Source organism: Nerophis lumbriciformis, linkage group LG21 (genome assembly GCF_033978685.3).
Source record: "Nerophis lumbriciformis linkage group LG21, RoL_Nlum_v2.1, whole genome shotgun sequence".
NCBI classification, from domain to species: Eukaryota; Metazoa; Chordata; class Actinopteri; order Syngnathiformes; family Syngnathidae; genus Nerophis; species Nerophis lumbriciformis.
In genome coordinates this window covers 2,700,535-2,718,772 of record NC_084568.2, presented here as the reverse complement: position 1 = coordinate 2,718,772, position 18,238 = coordinate 2,700,535, and the positions used below count along the sequence as shown (strand labels likewise).

General features: G+C 36.4%; 1 protein-coding gene across 5 annotated transcripts in view; it reads left to right on the top strand.

Moving 5' to 3' along the window:
* The first annotated feature begins 2,195 nt into the window (after positions 1-2,195).
* Positions 2,196-18,238, top strand: part of fam133b (family with sequence similarity 133 member B) — a 31,024-nt gene continuing 14,981 nt past the window's right edge. For 4 of the 5 annotated variants that reach the window (XM_061983209.1, XM_072915530.1, XM_061983207.1 and 1 more), the window contains exons 1-5: positions 2,196-2,351; positions 12,065-12,162; positions 17,312-17,390; positions 17,457-17,543; positions 17,609-17,641. In XM_061983209.1, the coding sequence (XP_061839193.1) occupies positions 2,328-2,351; positions 12,065-12,162; positions 17,312-17,390; positions 17,457-17,543; positions 17,609-17,641 (321 nt within the window). In that variant the 5' untranslated portion in view covers positions 2,196-2,327. The remainder of the gene's footprint in view (positions 2,352-12,064; positions 12,163-17,311; positions 17,391-17,456; positions 17,544-17,608; positions 17,642-18,238) is intronic. The other variant, XM_061983210.1, reaches the window with a different exon arrangement.

The following is an 18,238-nucleotide window of genomic DNA, read 5'->3' as shown; positions in this document are numbered from 1 at the left end:
AAAAAGGCACTGAAGCTTAGGGATGGCTATGCAAAACAAAAGTAAAACTGAACTGGCTACAAAGTCAACAAAAACAGAATGCTGGACGACAGCAAAAACTTACAGCGTGTGGAGCAAAGACGGCGTCCACAAAGCACATCCCGTACATGACACGACAATCAACAATGTCCCCACAAAGAAGGATAGCGTATGCACGACTTAAATAGTGTTGATTGCGAAAACGAAGCTCAAAGGAAGGCGTGAAACACCAACAAAATAACAGCGCAAGACAAGAACTAAAGCACGACACCAAGGAAACAACAACAAACTCAAAATAAGGCACGACAACCTGGTGGAGTTTCATTTTTTTTTTAACCTTTTCTGCTGGTAGTGTGCCTCCGTATTTTTTTTTTTATGAAAAAAAGTTAGAAAAACACTGTTTTGATTGATTGATTGAAACTTGTATTAGTAGATTGCACAGTACAGTACATATTCCGTACAATTGACCACTAAATGGTAACACCCCAATAAGTTTTTCCACTTGGTCCACGTTAATCAATTCATGGTAACCGAGGAAACCCTGTAAACGCATTGGTAGAACGTTGAAACTTTGCGTAGAAAGGTTATTTTTTTACTGAAATTTGTAAGTTTAAGACAAAAAGAAGTCTGCCCACCTCGTCTTAGATTTATGGAAATGTGGCCCCTAGAACAGTGTACCGTATTTTTCGTACTCTAAGATGCACTTAAAATCCTTTTAATTTTCTCAAAACTCGACAGTGCGCCTTATAACCCGGCGCACGGAACAATTTAGGTTGTGCTCACCGACCTCAAAGCTATTTTATTTGATAAGTATGGCCAGTAGATGGCAGTCACACATAAGAGATACGTGTAGACTGCAATATGACTCAAGTAAACAACACCAACATTTTATATGTTCCATTGAAAATAAAGAACATTACACACGGCGCTCAAAAAATCTATCGAAATGTTTTAGTAGGACTTTGGTAAGCTATGAAGCCACACCGCTTGATGGATTGTACTGTGCTTCAACATAGGAGTATTATTATGGTGTGTGTTGGAATAATTGTTTGTAAGTTATCACAAAAGAAACATTATATTGCATTATGTTCCTGATGAGAAGATGAAGGCTGTCTGTCGAGGCCTAACAAGAGGAAGAAGGCTCGTGAGGCGCCACTGTGATTTCAGCACGGACAGATGGCAGGATGTGCTCAACTCCCGGAGGAACTCTCTTTGAAGTGTTAAACGAACTCTCTTTGAAGTGGTTCCCAAACTCTCTTCCAACTATTTGGTCAACGCTATTTACGACCCGCTGCCCTCTTGAAGTTGCTGTGGACAGGAGACGGGAGGGGTTGTCCATTGTCCTCCAACACCTGCCCCAGCTGGATCCAGGAAGAGCCCAAGCCCGAGAAGTCCTCTTCTTGGACTTCAAGGCGACCGAAAACAATGACTGTTTTACATACTCCCAATTCCTGCTGTGACATATGTTGGTGCGTGAACATGGAACATCTGAATTAAAAGAGGAGACGAAGACCTTCTTCGTCAGAGCGTGCTAAGACACTGTAAGAGGTTACAGGTTGACGCATGCCTCTCCTCAATTGAGTCCAAATTGAATTCTGTCTCTGTTTGATTCCTTGCCTTTTGTCTTGTTTAATAGATGTCCTCAGTGTTTGAACGTGACAGTGTGTGTATAAGGTAAGACATTATCTGGCGTTTTGTTTCGCAATATTATGCAAAAGCAACTTTTCTTACCTTCTGGTACCTGCTGATCTGTATTTGGGATCTGCATAAGTCCTGAAAATGTGCGCGCGTCCGCCTTTGTAGTCCGATACGCTTCTTCTTTTTCTCTATCTTCTTGTTATGTGACATTCATCCTCCTCTGTTGCCATTTCTAATATAAAGTAGTGTAAAGTTCTTACTTTTTTCTGTCAGTGAACTCGCCATGAAAGCACTAAAACATACCGGTGTGGTGAGTTTACATTATTCACCCAAGGAACTTTAGTTATTAGAGAGTTCCGGTTGGACGATTTTTCAACTTGTTTAAGTTAATCAATTCATGGTAAACATATTTAATAATTCTGCAGTGATGAAAAATATGCACTTTGAGTTGTAACCAGCAAGGTTTTTTTTAAATCAATGTGGCTGCAATACAAAATTCAACCTGAGGGGGGCGGCGGTGTACCAACCAGGGCCTCGGGCTGGTCCGTTCCCAGAGTCCGAAGAAGACGTGTCAAGAAAAAGCTCCTTGTTTGATGTGGACGTTTAATAGCAAGAAAACACACAAATGACTGTCCTCTTTACTCCCTTCTCGTCCCATAAATGAGTCGAAAATGGGCAAGAGAGACAATCGAGTGGTGAGTTTTTCCAACGGTGCACTGAATACATGCGACATGTTCATTTGTTGTTCTGCGCTAAAAACAACACAACCCCGCGAACGGCTAGCGAGTGCTAATGCTAATGCTAATGCTAATGCTAATGCTAGGCCCGCTCGTTATCGCGATTAATTTAACCGAATACCGGCAATTAGTATCGAAACCGAACTATTAACACTTATTTCTGATTAGAAAAGTGTTATTAAGAATGTTATGGCGATGTTGATGTCAGCCGCACTGGGGCGCATAGAAGAAGAAGATGACGCTAACATCTCGCTTTATTCCGTCTCTTAGCATCCATTACGTTTAATATTCTAAATATTCCAACATAATATTTAGCAAAATATTCGTAAATAACCAAACGTTACCAGGTGTCGTTGCGGGTAAATGTAGGAAATGTGTTGCTGACATTGCTGGTGTTGCGTTCAATGACAGGCGTAGGCTTTTAATAATTATCGGGGCGTTCCTTTTCTTACCAATTGGAATGTTAAATATAACGACTTAAAAGCGTTGTAAATCGCTTATTTTAGATTTTTAGTATTAACGTGAATGATCAAGCCATCTATTTTTTTATGTCTTTTGAAGGTCGCAGGTTCACATTTGAAACGATACGGTATCGATTCCCAGATACCGGTGACGTGGCAAAATGTGATTGCCTGCCAAAAATCGATTCCCTGCGCGGAGCGCGCACCGCCGATGACTTGGTGTGAGACAAACACTTTATCTTCGCTGCACTTTGATTGGTTGATTGAAACATTTGTTAGTAGATTACACAGTACAATATTTATAAAGTGTTTGGATGTATTCATTTATGTCAAATTTTCATTAAATGTAACATTACCTGACAAAAAGTGTTCCAACGTAATATTTTGATATTTACACAGGCATATTTTACCCTTCTGAGCATTACATATATCAACATCAAGTACCTACTGTACTGTTTACTTGTTGAAATACCATTTTTAGAGCTAAAACCTACCCAAACGACCACTTTGCTGCTGCCAAAATGTTTATTTCCAGTAAGATTTTGAGACATCTCATCTCTGCATATTTTACTAGAATACCCTTGTGGGTATTACATAAATCAACATCAAGTACCTACTGTACTGTTTACTTGTTGAAATACCATTTTTAGAGCTAAAATCTACCTAAACGACCACTTTGCTGCTGCCAAAAAATGTATTTCAAGTAAGATTTTGATTTTGAGACATCTCATTTCTGCATATTCTACTAGAATACCCTTATGAGCATTACATATCAACATCAAGTACCGAATGCACGGAATAAGTACTGTTTACTTGTTGAAATACCCTTTTTAGAGCTAAAATCTACCCAAACAACCACTTTGCTGCTGCCAAAAAAATGATTCAAGACAATTTTTTGATACTGACACATCTCATCTCTGCATATTTTACTAGAATACCCTTATGAGCATTACATATATGATAATCAAGTACCTACTGTACTGTTTACTTGTTGAAATACCCTTTTAGAGCAAAAATCTACCCAAACGACCACTTTGCTACTGCCAAACATTTATTTCAGGTAATATTTTGATACTGACAAATTTTAAGTCTGCATTTTTGACTAGAATACCCTTATAGGCATTACATATATCAAAATCAAATACCTACTGTACTGTTTACTTGTTGAAATACCATTTTTAGAGCTCAAATCTACCCAAACGACCACTTTGCTGCTGCCAAAAATTGATTTCAAGTAATATTTTGATATTGACACATCTCATTCCTGCATATTTGACAAGAATACTCTTATAAGCATTACATATATCAACATCAAGTACCTACTGTACTGTCTACTTGTTGAAATATCCTTTTAGAGCTAAAATGTACCCAAAGGACCACTTTGCTGCTGCCAAAAAATGTATTTCAAGTAAGATTTTGATTTTGAGACATCTCATCTCTGCATATTCTACTAGAATACCCTTATGAGCATTACATATCAACATCAAGTACCTACTGTACTGTTTACTTGTTGAAATACCCTTTTTAGAGCTCAAATCTACCCAAACCACCACTTTGCTGCTGCCAAAAAATTATTCAAGATAATATTTTGATACTGACACATCTCATCTCTGCATATTTTACTAGAATACCCTTATAGGCATTACATCTATCAAAATCAAGTACCTACTGTACTGTTTACTTGTTGAAATACCATTTTTAGAGCTAAAATCTACCCAAACGACCACTTTGCTGCTGCCAAAAATTTTATTTCCAGTAAGACTTTGATTTTTGAGACATCTCATCTCTGCATATTCTACTAGAATACCCTTATGAGCATTACATATCAACATCAAGTACCGAATGCACGGAATAAGTACTGTTTACTTGTTGAAATACCCTTTTTAGAGCTCAAATCTACCCAAACCACCACTTTGCTGCTGCCAAAAAATGATTCAAGATAATATTTTGATACTGACACATCTCATCTCTGCATATTTTACTAGAATACCCTTATGAGCATTACATATATCAAAATCAAGTACCTACTGTACTGTTTACTTGTTCAAATACCATTTTTAGAGCTAAAATCTACCCAAACGACCACTTTGCTGCTGCCAAAAAATGTATTTCCAGTAAGATTTTGATTTTGAGACATCTCATCTCTGCATATTTTACTAGAATACACTTGTGGGTATTACATATATTAACATCAAGTACCTACTGTACTGTTTACTTGTTGAAATACCATTTTTAGAGCTAAAATCTACCCAAACGACCACTTTGCTGCTGCCAAAAATTGATTCCAGATAATATTTTGATACTGACACATCTCATCTCTGCATATTTACTAGAACACCCTTTTGAGCATTACATATATCAAAATCAAGTCCCAATTGTACTTTTTACTTGTTGAAATACCCTTTTTAGAGCTCAAATCTACCCAAACGACCACTTTGCTGCTGCCAAAAATTGATTTCAAGTAGTATTTTGATATTGACACATCTCATTTCTGCATATTTAACTAGAATACTCTTATAAGCATTACATATATCAACATCGAGTACCTACTGTACTGTCTACTTGTTGAAATATCCTTTTAGAGCTAAAATGTACCCAAAGGACCACTTTGCTGCTGCCAAAAAATTTATTTCCAGTAAGATTTTGAGACATCTCATCTCTGCATATTCTACTAGAATACCCTTATGAGCATTACATATCAACATCAAGTACCTACTGTACTGTTTACTTGTTGAAATACCCTTTTTAGAGCTCAAATCTACCCAAACCACCACTTTGCTGCTGCCAAAAAAAGATTCAAGATAATATTTTGATACTGACACATCTCATCTCTGCATATTTTACTAGAATACCCTTATGGGCATTACATATATCAAAATCAAGTACCTACCGTACTGTTTACTTTTTGAAATACCCTTTTAGAGCACAAATCTACCCAAACGACCACTTTGCTGCTGCCAAAAAATTATTTCAGGTAATATTTTGATACTGACACATTTTAAGTCTGCATTTTTGACTAGAATACCCTTATAGGCATTACATATATCAAAATCAAGTACCTACTGTACTGTTTACTTGTTGAAATACCATTTTTAGAGCTAAAATCTACCTAAACGACCACTTTGCTGCTGCCAAAAATTGATTTCAAGTAATATTTTGATATTGACACATCTCATTTCTGCATATTTGACTAGAATACTCTTATAAGCATTACATATATCAACATCAAGTACCTACTGTACTGTCTACTTGTTGAAATATCCTTTTAGAGCTAAAATGTACCCAAAGGACCACTTTGCTGCTGCCACAAAATGTATTTCAAGTAAGATTTTGAGACATCTCATCTCTGCATATTCTACTAGAACACCCTTATGAGCATTACATATCAACATCAAGTACCTACTGTACTGTTTACTTGTTGAAATACCCTTTTTAGAGCTCAAATCTACCCAAACAACCACTTTGCTGCTGCCAAAAAAATGATTCAAGACAATATTTTGATACTGACACATCTCATCTCTGCATATTTTACTAGAATACCCTTATGGGCATTACATATATCAAAATCAAGTACCTACCGTACTGTTTACTTGTTGAAATACCCTTTTAGAGCAAAAATCTACCCAAACGACCACTTTGCTACTGCCAAAAATTTATTTCAGGTAATATTTTGATACTGACACATTTTAAGTCTGCATTTTTGACTAGAATACCCTTATAGGCATTACATATATCAAAATCTAGTACCTACTGTACTGTTTACTTGTTGAAATACCATTTTTAGAGCTAAAATCTACCCAAACGACCACTTTGCTGCTGCCAAAAATTGATTCCAGATAATATTTTGTTACTGACACATCTCATCTCTGCATATTTTACTAGAACACCCTTATGAGCATTACATATATCAAAATCAAGTCCCAATTGTACTTTTTACTTGTTGAAATACCCTTTTTAGAGCTCAAATCTACCCAAACGACCACTTTGCTGCTGCCAAAAATTGATTTCAAGTAATATTTTGATATTGACACATCTAATTTCTGCATATTTCACTAGAATACTCTTATAAGCATTATATATATCAACATCAAGTACCTACTGTACTGTCTACTTGTTGAAATATCCTTTTAGAGCTAAAATGTACCCAAAGGACCACTTTGCTGCTGCTAAAAAATGTATTTCAAGTAAGATTTTGAGACATCTCATCTCTGCATATTCTACTAGAACACCCTTATGAGCATTACATATATCAACATCAAGTACCTACTGTACTGTTTACTTGTTGAAATACCCTTTTTAGAGCTCAAATCTACCCAAACCACCACTTTGCTGCTGCCAAAAAATGATTCAAGATAATATTTTGATACTGACACATCTCATCTCTGCATATTTTACTAGAATGCCCTTATGAGCATTACATATATCAAAATCAAGTACCTACTGTACTGTTTACTTGTTGAAATACCCTTTTAGAGCAAAAATCTACCCAAACGACCACTTTGCTGCTGCCAAAAATTTATTTCAGGTAATATTTTGATACTGACACATTTTAAGTCTGCATTTTTGACTAGAATACCCTTATAGGTATTACATATATCAAAATCAAGTACCTACTGTACTGTTTACTTGTTGAAATACCATTTTTAGAGCTAAAATCTACCCAAACGACCACTTTGCTGCTGCCAAAAATTTTATTTCCAGTAAGATTTTGATTTTGAGACATCTCATCTCTGCATATTTTACTAGAATACACTTGTGGGTATTACATATATCAACATCAAGTACCTACTGTACTGTTTACTTGTTGAAATACCATTTTTAGAGCTAAAATCTACCCAAACGACCACTTTGCTGCTGCCAAAAACTGATTCCAGATAATATTTTGATACTGACACATCTCATCTCTGCATATTTTAATAGAACACCCTTTTGAGCATTACATATATCAAAATCAAGTCCCAATTGTACTTTTTACTTGTTGAAATACCCTTTTTAGAGCTCAAATATACCCAAGCGACCACTTTGCTGCTGCCAAAAATTGATTTCAAGTAATATTTTGATATTGACACATCTCATTTCTGCATATTTAACTAGAATACTCTTATAAGCATTACATATATCAACATCAAGTACCTACTGTACTGTCTACTTGTTGAAATACCCTTTTTAGAGCTCAAATCTACCCAAACCACCACTTTGCTGCTGCCAAAAAATGATTCAAGATAATATTTTGATACTGACACATCTCATCTCTGCTTATTTTACTAGAATACCCTTATGAGCATTACATATATCAAAATCAAGTACCTACTGTACTGTTTACTTGTTGAAATACCATTTTAGAGCAAAAATCTACCCAAACGACCACTTTGCTACTGCCAAAAATGTATTTCAGGTAATATTTTGATACTGACACATTTTAAGTCTGCATTTTTTACTAGAATACCCTTATAGGTATTACATATATCAAAATCAAGTACCTACTGTACTGTTTACTTGTTCAAATACCATTTTTAGAGCTAAAATCTACCCAAACGACCACTTTGCTGCTGCCAAAAATGTTATTTCCAGTAAGATTTTGATTTTGAGACATCTCATCTCTGCATATTTTACTAGAATACACTTGTGGGTATTACATAAATCAACATCAAGTACCTACTGTACTGTTTACTTGTTGAAATACCATTTTTAGAGCTCAAATCTACCCAAACGACCACTTTGCTGCTGCCAAAAATGTATTTCAAGTAATATTTTGATATTGACACATCTCATTTCTGCATATTTGACTAGAATACTCTTATAAGCATTACATATATCAACATCAAGTACCTACTGTACTGTCTACTTGTTGAAATATCCTTTTAGAGCTAAAGTTTATTTCAAGTAAGATTTTGATTTTGAGACATCTCATCTCTGCATATTCTACTAGAATACCCTTATGAGCATTACATATCAACATCAAGTACCGAATGCACGGAATAAGTACTGTTTACTTGTTGAAATACCCTTTTAGAGCAAAAATCTACCCAAACGACCACTTTGCTACTGCCAAAAATGTATTTCAGGTAATATTTTGATACTGACACATTTTAAGTCTGCATTTTTGACTAGAATACCCTTATAGGCATTACATATATCAAAATCAAGTACCTACTGTACTGTTTACTTGTTCAAATACCATTTTTAGAGCTAAAATCTACGCAAACGACCACTATGCTGCTGCCAAAAATTTATTCCGGATAATATTTTGACACTGAGATCTTATCTCTGCATAATGTAATAGAATACCCTTATGGGCATTACATATGTCAACATCAAGTACCTACTGTACTGTTTACTTGTTGAAATGCCCTTCAAATAAATTTTTGGCAGCAGCAAAGTGGTCGTTTGGGTAGATATTTGCACTAAAAACGGCATTTCAACAAGTAAACAGTACAGATGAGTACAGTGATAGATGTAATAGCTATAAGGGTATTCTTGTAAATTATGCACAGATAAGATGTGTCAATATCAAAATATTACTTGAAATCAATTTTTGGCAGCAGCAAAGTGGTCGTTTGGCTAGATTTATGCACTAAAAAGGGCATTTCAACAATTAAAGAGTACAGTAGGTACTTGATTCTGATAGATGTAATACCCATAAGGGTATTCTAGTAAAATATGCAGAGATGAGATGTGTCAGTATCAAAATATTACTTGAAATCAATTTTTGGCAGCAGCAAAGTGGTCGTTTGGGTAGATTTTAGCTCTAAAAAAGGGTATTTTAACAAGCAAACAGTACAGTAGGTACTTTAATTTGATATATGTAATGCTCATCAGGGTATTCTAGTAAATTATGCAGAGATGAGATGTGTCAGTATCAAAATATTACTTGAAATCAATTTTTGGCAGCAGCAAAGTGGTCATTTGGCTAGATTTATGCACTAAAAAGGGTATTTCAACAAGTAAACAGTACAGTAGGTACTTGATTCTGATATATGTAATACCCATAAGGGTATTCTAGTAAATTATGCAGAGATAAGATGAGCCAGTATCAAAATATTACTTGAAATACATTTTTGGCAGCAGCAAAGTGGTCGTTTGGGTAGATTTTAGCTCTAAAAAGGGTATTTCAACAAGTAAACAGTACAGTAGGTACTTGATTTTAATAATTGTAATGTTCATAAGGGTATTCTAGTAAAATATGCAGAGATAAGATGTGTCAATATCAAAATATTACTTGAAATACATTTTTGGCAGCAGCAAAGTGGTCGTTTGGCTAGATTTATGCACTAAAAGGGGTATTTCAACAAGTAGAGAGTACAGTAGGTACTTGATTCGGATATATGTAATACTCATAAGGGTAGTCTAGTAAATTATGCAGAGATAAGATGAGCCAGTATCAAAATATTACTTGAAATACATTTTTGGCAGCAGCAAAGTGGTCGTTTGGGTAGATTTTAGCTCTAAAAAGGGTATTTCAACAAGTAAACAGTACAGTAGGTACTTGATTTTAATATATGTAATGTTCATAAGGGTATTCTAGTAAAATATGCAGAGATAAGATGTGTCAGTATCAAAATATTATTTGAAATACATTTTTGGCAGCAGCAAAGTGGTCGTTTGGCTAGATTTTAGCACTAAAAAGGGTATTTCAACAAGTAGAGAGTACAGTAGGTACTTGATTCGGATATATGTAATACTCATAAGGGTATTCTAGTAAATTATGCAGAGATAAGATGAGCCAGTATCAAAATATTACTTGAAATACATTTTTGGCAGCAGCAAAGTGGTCGTTTGGGTAGATTTTAGCTCTAAAAGGGTATTTCAACAAGTAAACAGTACAGATGAGTACAGTGATAGATGTAATATCTATAAGGGTATTCTTGTAAATTATGTACAGATAAGATGTGTCAATATCAAAACATTACTTGAAATAAATTTTTGGCAGGAGCAAAGTGGTCGTTTGGCTAGATTTATGCACTAAAAAGGGTATTTCAACAAGTAGAGAGTACAGTAGGTACTTGATTCTGATATATGTAATACCCATAAGGGTATTCTAGTAAATTATGCAGAGATAAGATGAGCCAGTATCAAAATATTACTTGAAATACATTTTTGGCAGCAGCAAAGTGGTCGTTTGGGTAGATTTTAGCTCTAAAAATGGTATTTCAACAAGGAAACAGTACAGTAGGTACTTGATTTTAATATATGTAATGTTCATAAGGGTATTCTAGTAAACTATGCAGAGATAAGATGTGTCAATATCAAAATATTACTTGAAATACATTTTTGGCAGCAGCAAAGTGGTCGTTTGGCTAGATTTATGCACTAAAAAGGGTATTTCAACAAGTAGAGAGTACAGTAGGTACTTGATTCTGATATATGTAATACTCATAAGGGTAGTCTAGTAAATTATGCAGAGATAAGATGAGCCAGTATCAAAATATTACTTGAAATACATTTTTGGCAGCAGCAAAGTGGTCGTTTGGGTAGATTTGAGCTCTAAAAAGGGTATTTCAACAAGTAAACAGTACAGTAGGTACTTGATGTTGATATATGTAATGCTCATAAGGGTATTCTAATAGAATATGCAGAGATAAGATGTCAATATCAAAATATTACTTTAAATACATTTTTGGCAGCAGCAAAGTGGTCGTTTGGCTAGATTTATGCACTGAAAAGGGTATTTCAACAAGTGCCAAAGTGTGAAGAGCCGGCCGGCTGCGTGGGCAACCGGGTGTAACGTCACGTGCAACCCAGACACTGAAATGTGGCACCGTTGGATTTTATGTGAATCGGTCCCCGGTAGGACCGGCGGGATTCAGTCGGTGCCAAAAAAAGTGCAGGATTCAGTACCCATCCCTAGTCACAGGTGTGCTGGAGCCTATCCTAGCTGACTTCAGATGAAATGCAAGGTACATCCTGTCAATCACATAGTACATACAGACAACCATCAATGGGCAATAGAGTCACTAATGAACATGTTTTTGGAGTGTGCGGGGAAGCATGCACACACAAGAAGAACATGCAAACTCCACACAGAGATGCTCCAACAGGATTTCAAACCTGAATCTCCAGACTGTAATGTTCAAACGCTAACCACAAGTCCACAGTTGGGCCCCTGGCGGAATGTTATCGTTCTGTCATGAAAGTACACTTGGTTGTATTGACATTGTTACATCTGTCTTCAGTGTCTGATGTTTTTGTTTTGGGTTTTTTGCATTGTAGGCTTACGTTAATCCTATTGCTGCTGCACGATCCAGGGGCCCGGTACAGAACTCTGGACCAACCATCCAGGATTATTTAGGCAGACCTCGGCCAACATGGTGGGTGCACCAGAAATACTTGTATTCTTAAGTATGTGCTGCAACTGACTGCAGCAATTGTTTGGATTTAAAAATGTGTTTTGCCAGATTGAATAATGGACATTTAAATCATCTGTTTAACTGTTAAAATTGTTACCATCAAAAAAACAGTTTCATAATTTACAGGCAAAACTGTTTCACAGCTCACATAAGTGTAAACAAACTTAAACAATAAAAACCTGATTTAAATAAATAAGTTGTACATAGTTTATATTCTCACATTTAACGCTCACTTTATACTTTATTTATTGATTTCCACAGTTTGGTGACTATATGTCTGTAAGTAAAAATTAATTTGCTGTTTTATTTTAATTTTGTTTAGTTAAAATGTAATTTGTTTAACGTTTGTACAAGTCTAGAATGATTGTGATGCTAATGTTCATTAGCCTGTCAATGGGCTCGTCCATTGTAGGTTAGCATGAAGCTAGCGGCATAAGAGCCAACCTTTCTCCTGTATGGTTACATTGCTTTTTTCCAGTTTATACCAAACGGTATTGTTGATTTAACATGATTTCTACATATATGTGCACTTCATGTGTATATTAACGTACTTTCCTTTTGTGTGTCTAGTTGTAAAGTAACTGCATTGCGAAGTCTAGTCTATCAATAAACAACCTCAAGATGTTTTTCCATCTCTAACTCAAATCATTGTTTACGTATTTGCCAAACTGAATTCCAACACTCAAAGGAGGGCAGAATGATGTATGTAAATAAACCAGGGAGGGATGTACAAAGTGCAGTTGGTGTTACATTGTAGCAATAACATAAGCAGTAACAATTGAAAAGTACAGCAAAATAAATTAATGTAAGAAGAAAATATGTGTTGATACTAATAACACAGATTTGTCTTTAAATAAAAGATAGTTGCTTTTGAAATAAGTGCATACGTCAAAGCCAATTATGCAAATTATATTATGAGGTCATAGGGGCACTGCCTTGCAAAACACTGTTTTTGGAATAAGTTGTGCAAAATAACAGAATTATTGATCTCATTCTGCTAAACCGAGTGCAGCGTTTCCACATGACGGTTCAATCGAGTGCAGCGTTTCCACATGACGGTTCAATCTTGGAAGCTCGTTGTGACTTAGGAGACATACCTTTTATATATGCTTTAGATATTTGCTTAAGTTTCAACTTTTACCTTTTGATTTAGTAATATATGCTAACAGATGATTCTACAAAAAATGTGAATTACAATTGAATTCATATTGTGATTTTCTGAAACAATTTTTCTTTGCACACGCACACTACAGTATTATGTTCAGGGCTGTTTAGTTTTAAAGAAATCACACTATTTTATTACTATTACCGTATTTTCCGCACCATAAGGCGCCCTGGGTTAAAAGCCGCGCCTTCAATGAACGGCATATTTCAAAACTTTGTCCACCTATAAGCCGCCCCGTGTTATAAGCCGCATCTAACTGCGCTAAAGGAATGTCAAAAAAACAGTCAGATAGGTCAGTCAAACTTTAATAATATATTAAAAACCAGCGTTCTAACAACTCTGTTCACTCCCAAAATGTACGCAAATGTGCAATCACAAACATACGTATATCAACATGGACAGAGCTGCGTGAAAAAAGCCACCCGGCCTCTTCGCGTAAACTTAAACTTACCTTAACCACTCGCTCATCTTTTCTTCATCCATCCCTTCGAGTTAGCTTTTATGATGACGCCGGCTGGAAAGGTCTCTTTTGGCAAGGTCTTCCTTTTGAATATCACCATGGGTGGAAGTTTCTGGCCATTAGCATGGCAAGCTAGAACCACAGTGAAGGATGACTTCTCATTCCCTGTGGTGCGAATATTCACCGTACGTGCTCCCGTTGTATCCACAGTGCGGTTCACAGGAATATCAGTTGCTGTGAAATAGTCATCCGTGTGCGGATGGAGAGATTGCGTCTTTTCATGAACCGGATCCCTGACGCTTAGTAGGAGCCATTTTGTGGTCTTTACAGATGTAAACACACAAAGGAAATGAAACGTACGGTATATCCGCGCACTTTTTCTTCTTCTACGCGGGCGGGTGGTTGCTTACAGTAGAAGAAGAAGCGCTTCCTGTTCTATGGGGGCGGGTGCTTACCTTGGCGGTTGCTTGCGTAGAAGAAGAAGCGCTTCCTGTTCTACCGGGAAAAAAGATGGCGGCTGTTTACCGAAGTTGCGAGATCGAAACTTTATGAAAATGAATCGTAATATTAATCCATATATAAAGCGCACCGGGTTAAAAGCCGCACTGTCAGCTTTTGAGTAAATTTGTGGTTTTTAGGTGCGGCTAATAGTGCGGAAAATACGGTACTATAATTACGTTCTGCTTAGATAAACTTCCAATTGTCTTTCTGACATACTTCATTGGTGGTAAAACATTTTTAAAGCCATCATGCTAACAACGGTGCAGGTCTTAAGTAAAATGAGAGTATTGTTTGTGATGCAGCTCGTTAAGTAAAATGAAAATAAAACGATGATATTTAGAAATTATATCATCATTAGTGTTAACGGAAATCACAACTTTTTTTGCAGACCTACTGCAACAGGGGTGTCCAAACCACGGCCTGTTGTTCAAGTGCGACCCGCCAGTTTCAATTTGGCCCGCAAGACGTCTTGAGTTCTATAAGGAGGCGCACCGCGGTCAAATTCATTTTAAATACCTAACGGTCTGCATGTTTGCAAATTTGCTGCTATTTTGTGGACTATGTGAGTAAATGAGGTTGTTGACCATGAATTGTACTTTGAATGGAAATCAGCACAGCATATACTTAAATGACACATTCCAAACAACCTTCCCAAGTCATGGCATAAAAAAAATGTAACCAAAAGAGAAAGTCAACACACATGGTCACACATAACACCGCTTGCTCACTGAATTTTGTGGACAATTCAGTGAAAAAGGTTTAAACACTATACAAATGTAAAAATTACACTCATTTAAATCCATTACAGTGCATGATGGGAAAATGTAAAACTCTCTCTCCACACTTATCCATGTTTGCCGCATTTTAGCTGCTTGATATTTCTGATTGATTACAAAACTTTATGGAGGTCGTCACAGAAGTAAACAAGGTAGGAATCAAACTCTTATTATTTGATATTAATTATATATCCATTATATTAATACAACATTTACACCTAAATCTACGTATAGGCTACACATATACGCGCACATTATATACAGGTACATGTATGTGGATATACAGTACAGGCCAAAAGTTTGGACACACCTTCTCCTCATTCAATGCGTTTTCTTTATTTTCATGACCATTTACATTGTAGATTGTCACATCAAAACTATGAATGAACACATGTGGAATTATGTACTTAACAAAATAAGGTGAAATAATTGAAAACATGTTTTATATTCTAGTTTCTTCAAAATAGCCAGAGGTGGGTAGTAACGCGCTACATTTACTCCGTTACATCTACTTGAGTACCTTTTGGGATAAATTGTACTTCTAAGAGTAGTTTTAATGCAACATACTTTTACTTTTACTTGAGTATATTTATAGAGAAGAAACGCTACTTTTACTCCGCTACTTTTATCTACATTCAGCTCGCTACTCGCTACTAATTTTTATCGATCTGTTAATGCACGCTTTCTTTGTTTTGGTCTGTCAGACAGACCTTCATAGTGCCTGCGTTTCAACAAATAGTCACTGGTGACGTTCACTCCGTTCCACCAATCAGATGCAGTCACTGGTGACGTTGGACCAATCAAACAGAGCCAGGGGTCACATGACCTGACTTAAACAAGTTGAAAAACGTATTGGGGTGTTACCATTTAGTGGTTAATCGTACGGAATATGTACTGTACTGTGCAATCTACTAATAAAAGTTCCAATCAATCAATCAAAAGTGTGAAGGAAAAAAGACCCTTTTTTATTTCAACCGTACATCCCGTCAAAAGCCTAAAGACTGACTGCACAGTTCCTGTCTTCACAATAAAAGTGCCGCTCCATCGCGCCTGCGCTTTCAAAATAAGAGTCTCCGAAAGCCAGCGCAAACACACTAGCAAGCTACGGAGTTTGCCGCCAATGTATTTCTTGTAAAGTGTATAAAAAGGAATATGGAAGCTGGACAAATAAGAAGCCAAAAACCAACCACTTTCATGTGGTATTAGACGGAAAGGAGGAACTTTTTTTCTCCTCCATTTGAAAACGTGGACGTTATCGTCACTACTGTCTGATTACAATCAATGCAAGTCATCAGAATCAGGTAATACACCAACTTATATTCTTGTCTTCATGAAAGAAAGGAATCTATATGTGTTAAACATGCATGTATATTCATTAAAACACCTTTAACATGTAAACAAAAACGGCAAAATAAATAAATATAAATGATATACTGTATATATCAATGTATGTATATATATATATATGTGTATATATATATGTGTGTGTGTGTGTGTGTGTGTGTGTGTGTGTGTGTGTGTATATGTTACCGTACTCATCAGTTACTCAGTACTTGAGTAGTTTTTTCACAACATACTTTTTACTTTTACTCAAGTAAAGATTTGGGTGACTACTCCTTACTTTTACTTGAGTAATAAATCTCTAAAGTAACAGTACTCTTACTTGAGTACAATTTCTGGCTACTCTACCCACCTTTGAAAATAGCACACCCTTTGCTCTGATTACTGCTTTGCACACTCTTGGCATTCTCTCCATGAGCTTCAAGAGGTAGTCACCTGAAATGGTTTTCACTTCACAGGTGTCATAGTTTTGATGCCTTCAGTGACAATCTACAATGTAAATAGTCATGAAAATAAAGAAAACACATTCAAATTACAAGGTGTGTCCAAATGTTTGGCCTGTACTGTATATGTATATCTATATAAATATATATATACACACACATATATAGTTACTTTATATGCAGTTGGTTTTTGGCCCCCGGACAAATTATTTTAGCCTAATGCGGCCCCAGTCGATAAGTTATAAGTTTGGGCACCCATGTACTTTAACATCCAATTTTTGAGTTTTTTGTGTAATTGAGGAACTTCATCTCTGCACATTTAGAAGGTTTAAACAGTGAGCATTATGTTTCTTTTAGTCTAGTCTGAGCTTTCTTTTGTTAATTGAAGATAAAAACAGTTAACTTCATTGATTGTCTTCATCAGGGAAGAGTTAAAGGAGCAGCTGGAGAAGAAGAAGAAGGGCTCGCGAGCCTTAGCTGACTTTGAGGACAAGATGAACGAGGTTTGCATCTTGTTGGATGAAAGCGTGTGTTCCGTCATAAACAAACTCTTGTTGAAATTCTTACAGAGATGGAAGAAAGAGCTGGCGAAGAACCGTGAAAAGCTGATGGGCGGGAGCGACAAGGACAAAGAAAAGGACAAAAAGGCAACAGAGGTGTGTTTAAACGCCACAACTATGTTATTCTTCATGTCTCATGTTGGCTTTTCATCTGTCCCCAGAAAAAGAAGCGAGAGAAGAAGAAGTGCAGTAGGGTGAGGGGGAGACCTATAGTATTGTATTCACTCTGCTTCTTTTCCTTTTTGCTGTCTGTACTGACCTTTTATGTCATACTTGCCAACCCTCCCGGATTTTCCGGGAGACTCCCGAAATTCAGCGCCTCTCCCGAAAACCTCCCGGGACACTTTTTCTCCCGAAAATCTCCCGAAATTCAGGTGGAGCTGGAGGCCACGCCCCCTCCAGCTCCATGCGGACCTGAGTGACGTGTTGACAGCCTGTTCACTCGTCCGCTTTCCCACAATATAAACAGCTAATGATCGAGGGCAAGTTCTTGGTTTCTTATGTGGGTTTATTGTTAGGAAGTTTCATTAACGTCCTCCCAGCGCGGTAACAACACACAACAACAGCAGTCAAAATTTTCGTCTACCGTAAAGCAGTTCATCTGCCATAAACAGCAATGTTGTGACACTTTTAAACAGGACAATACTGCCATCTACTGTACATGCATATGTGACCCACCCATAATGTGTCACATTTTTGTATTGATTTATTTATTTATTTTATTTTGTGGTTTGAATTCGTTTTTGGAGCTGTCATTACACATTTATCAGTATTCACATTGGTCAGTAGGG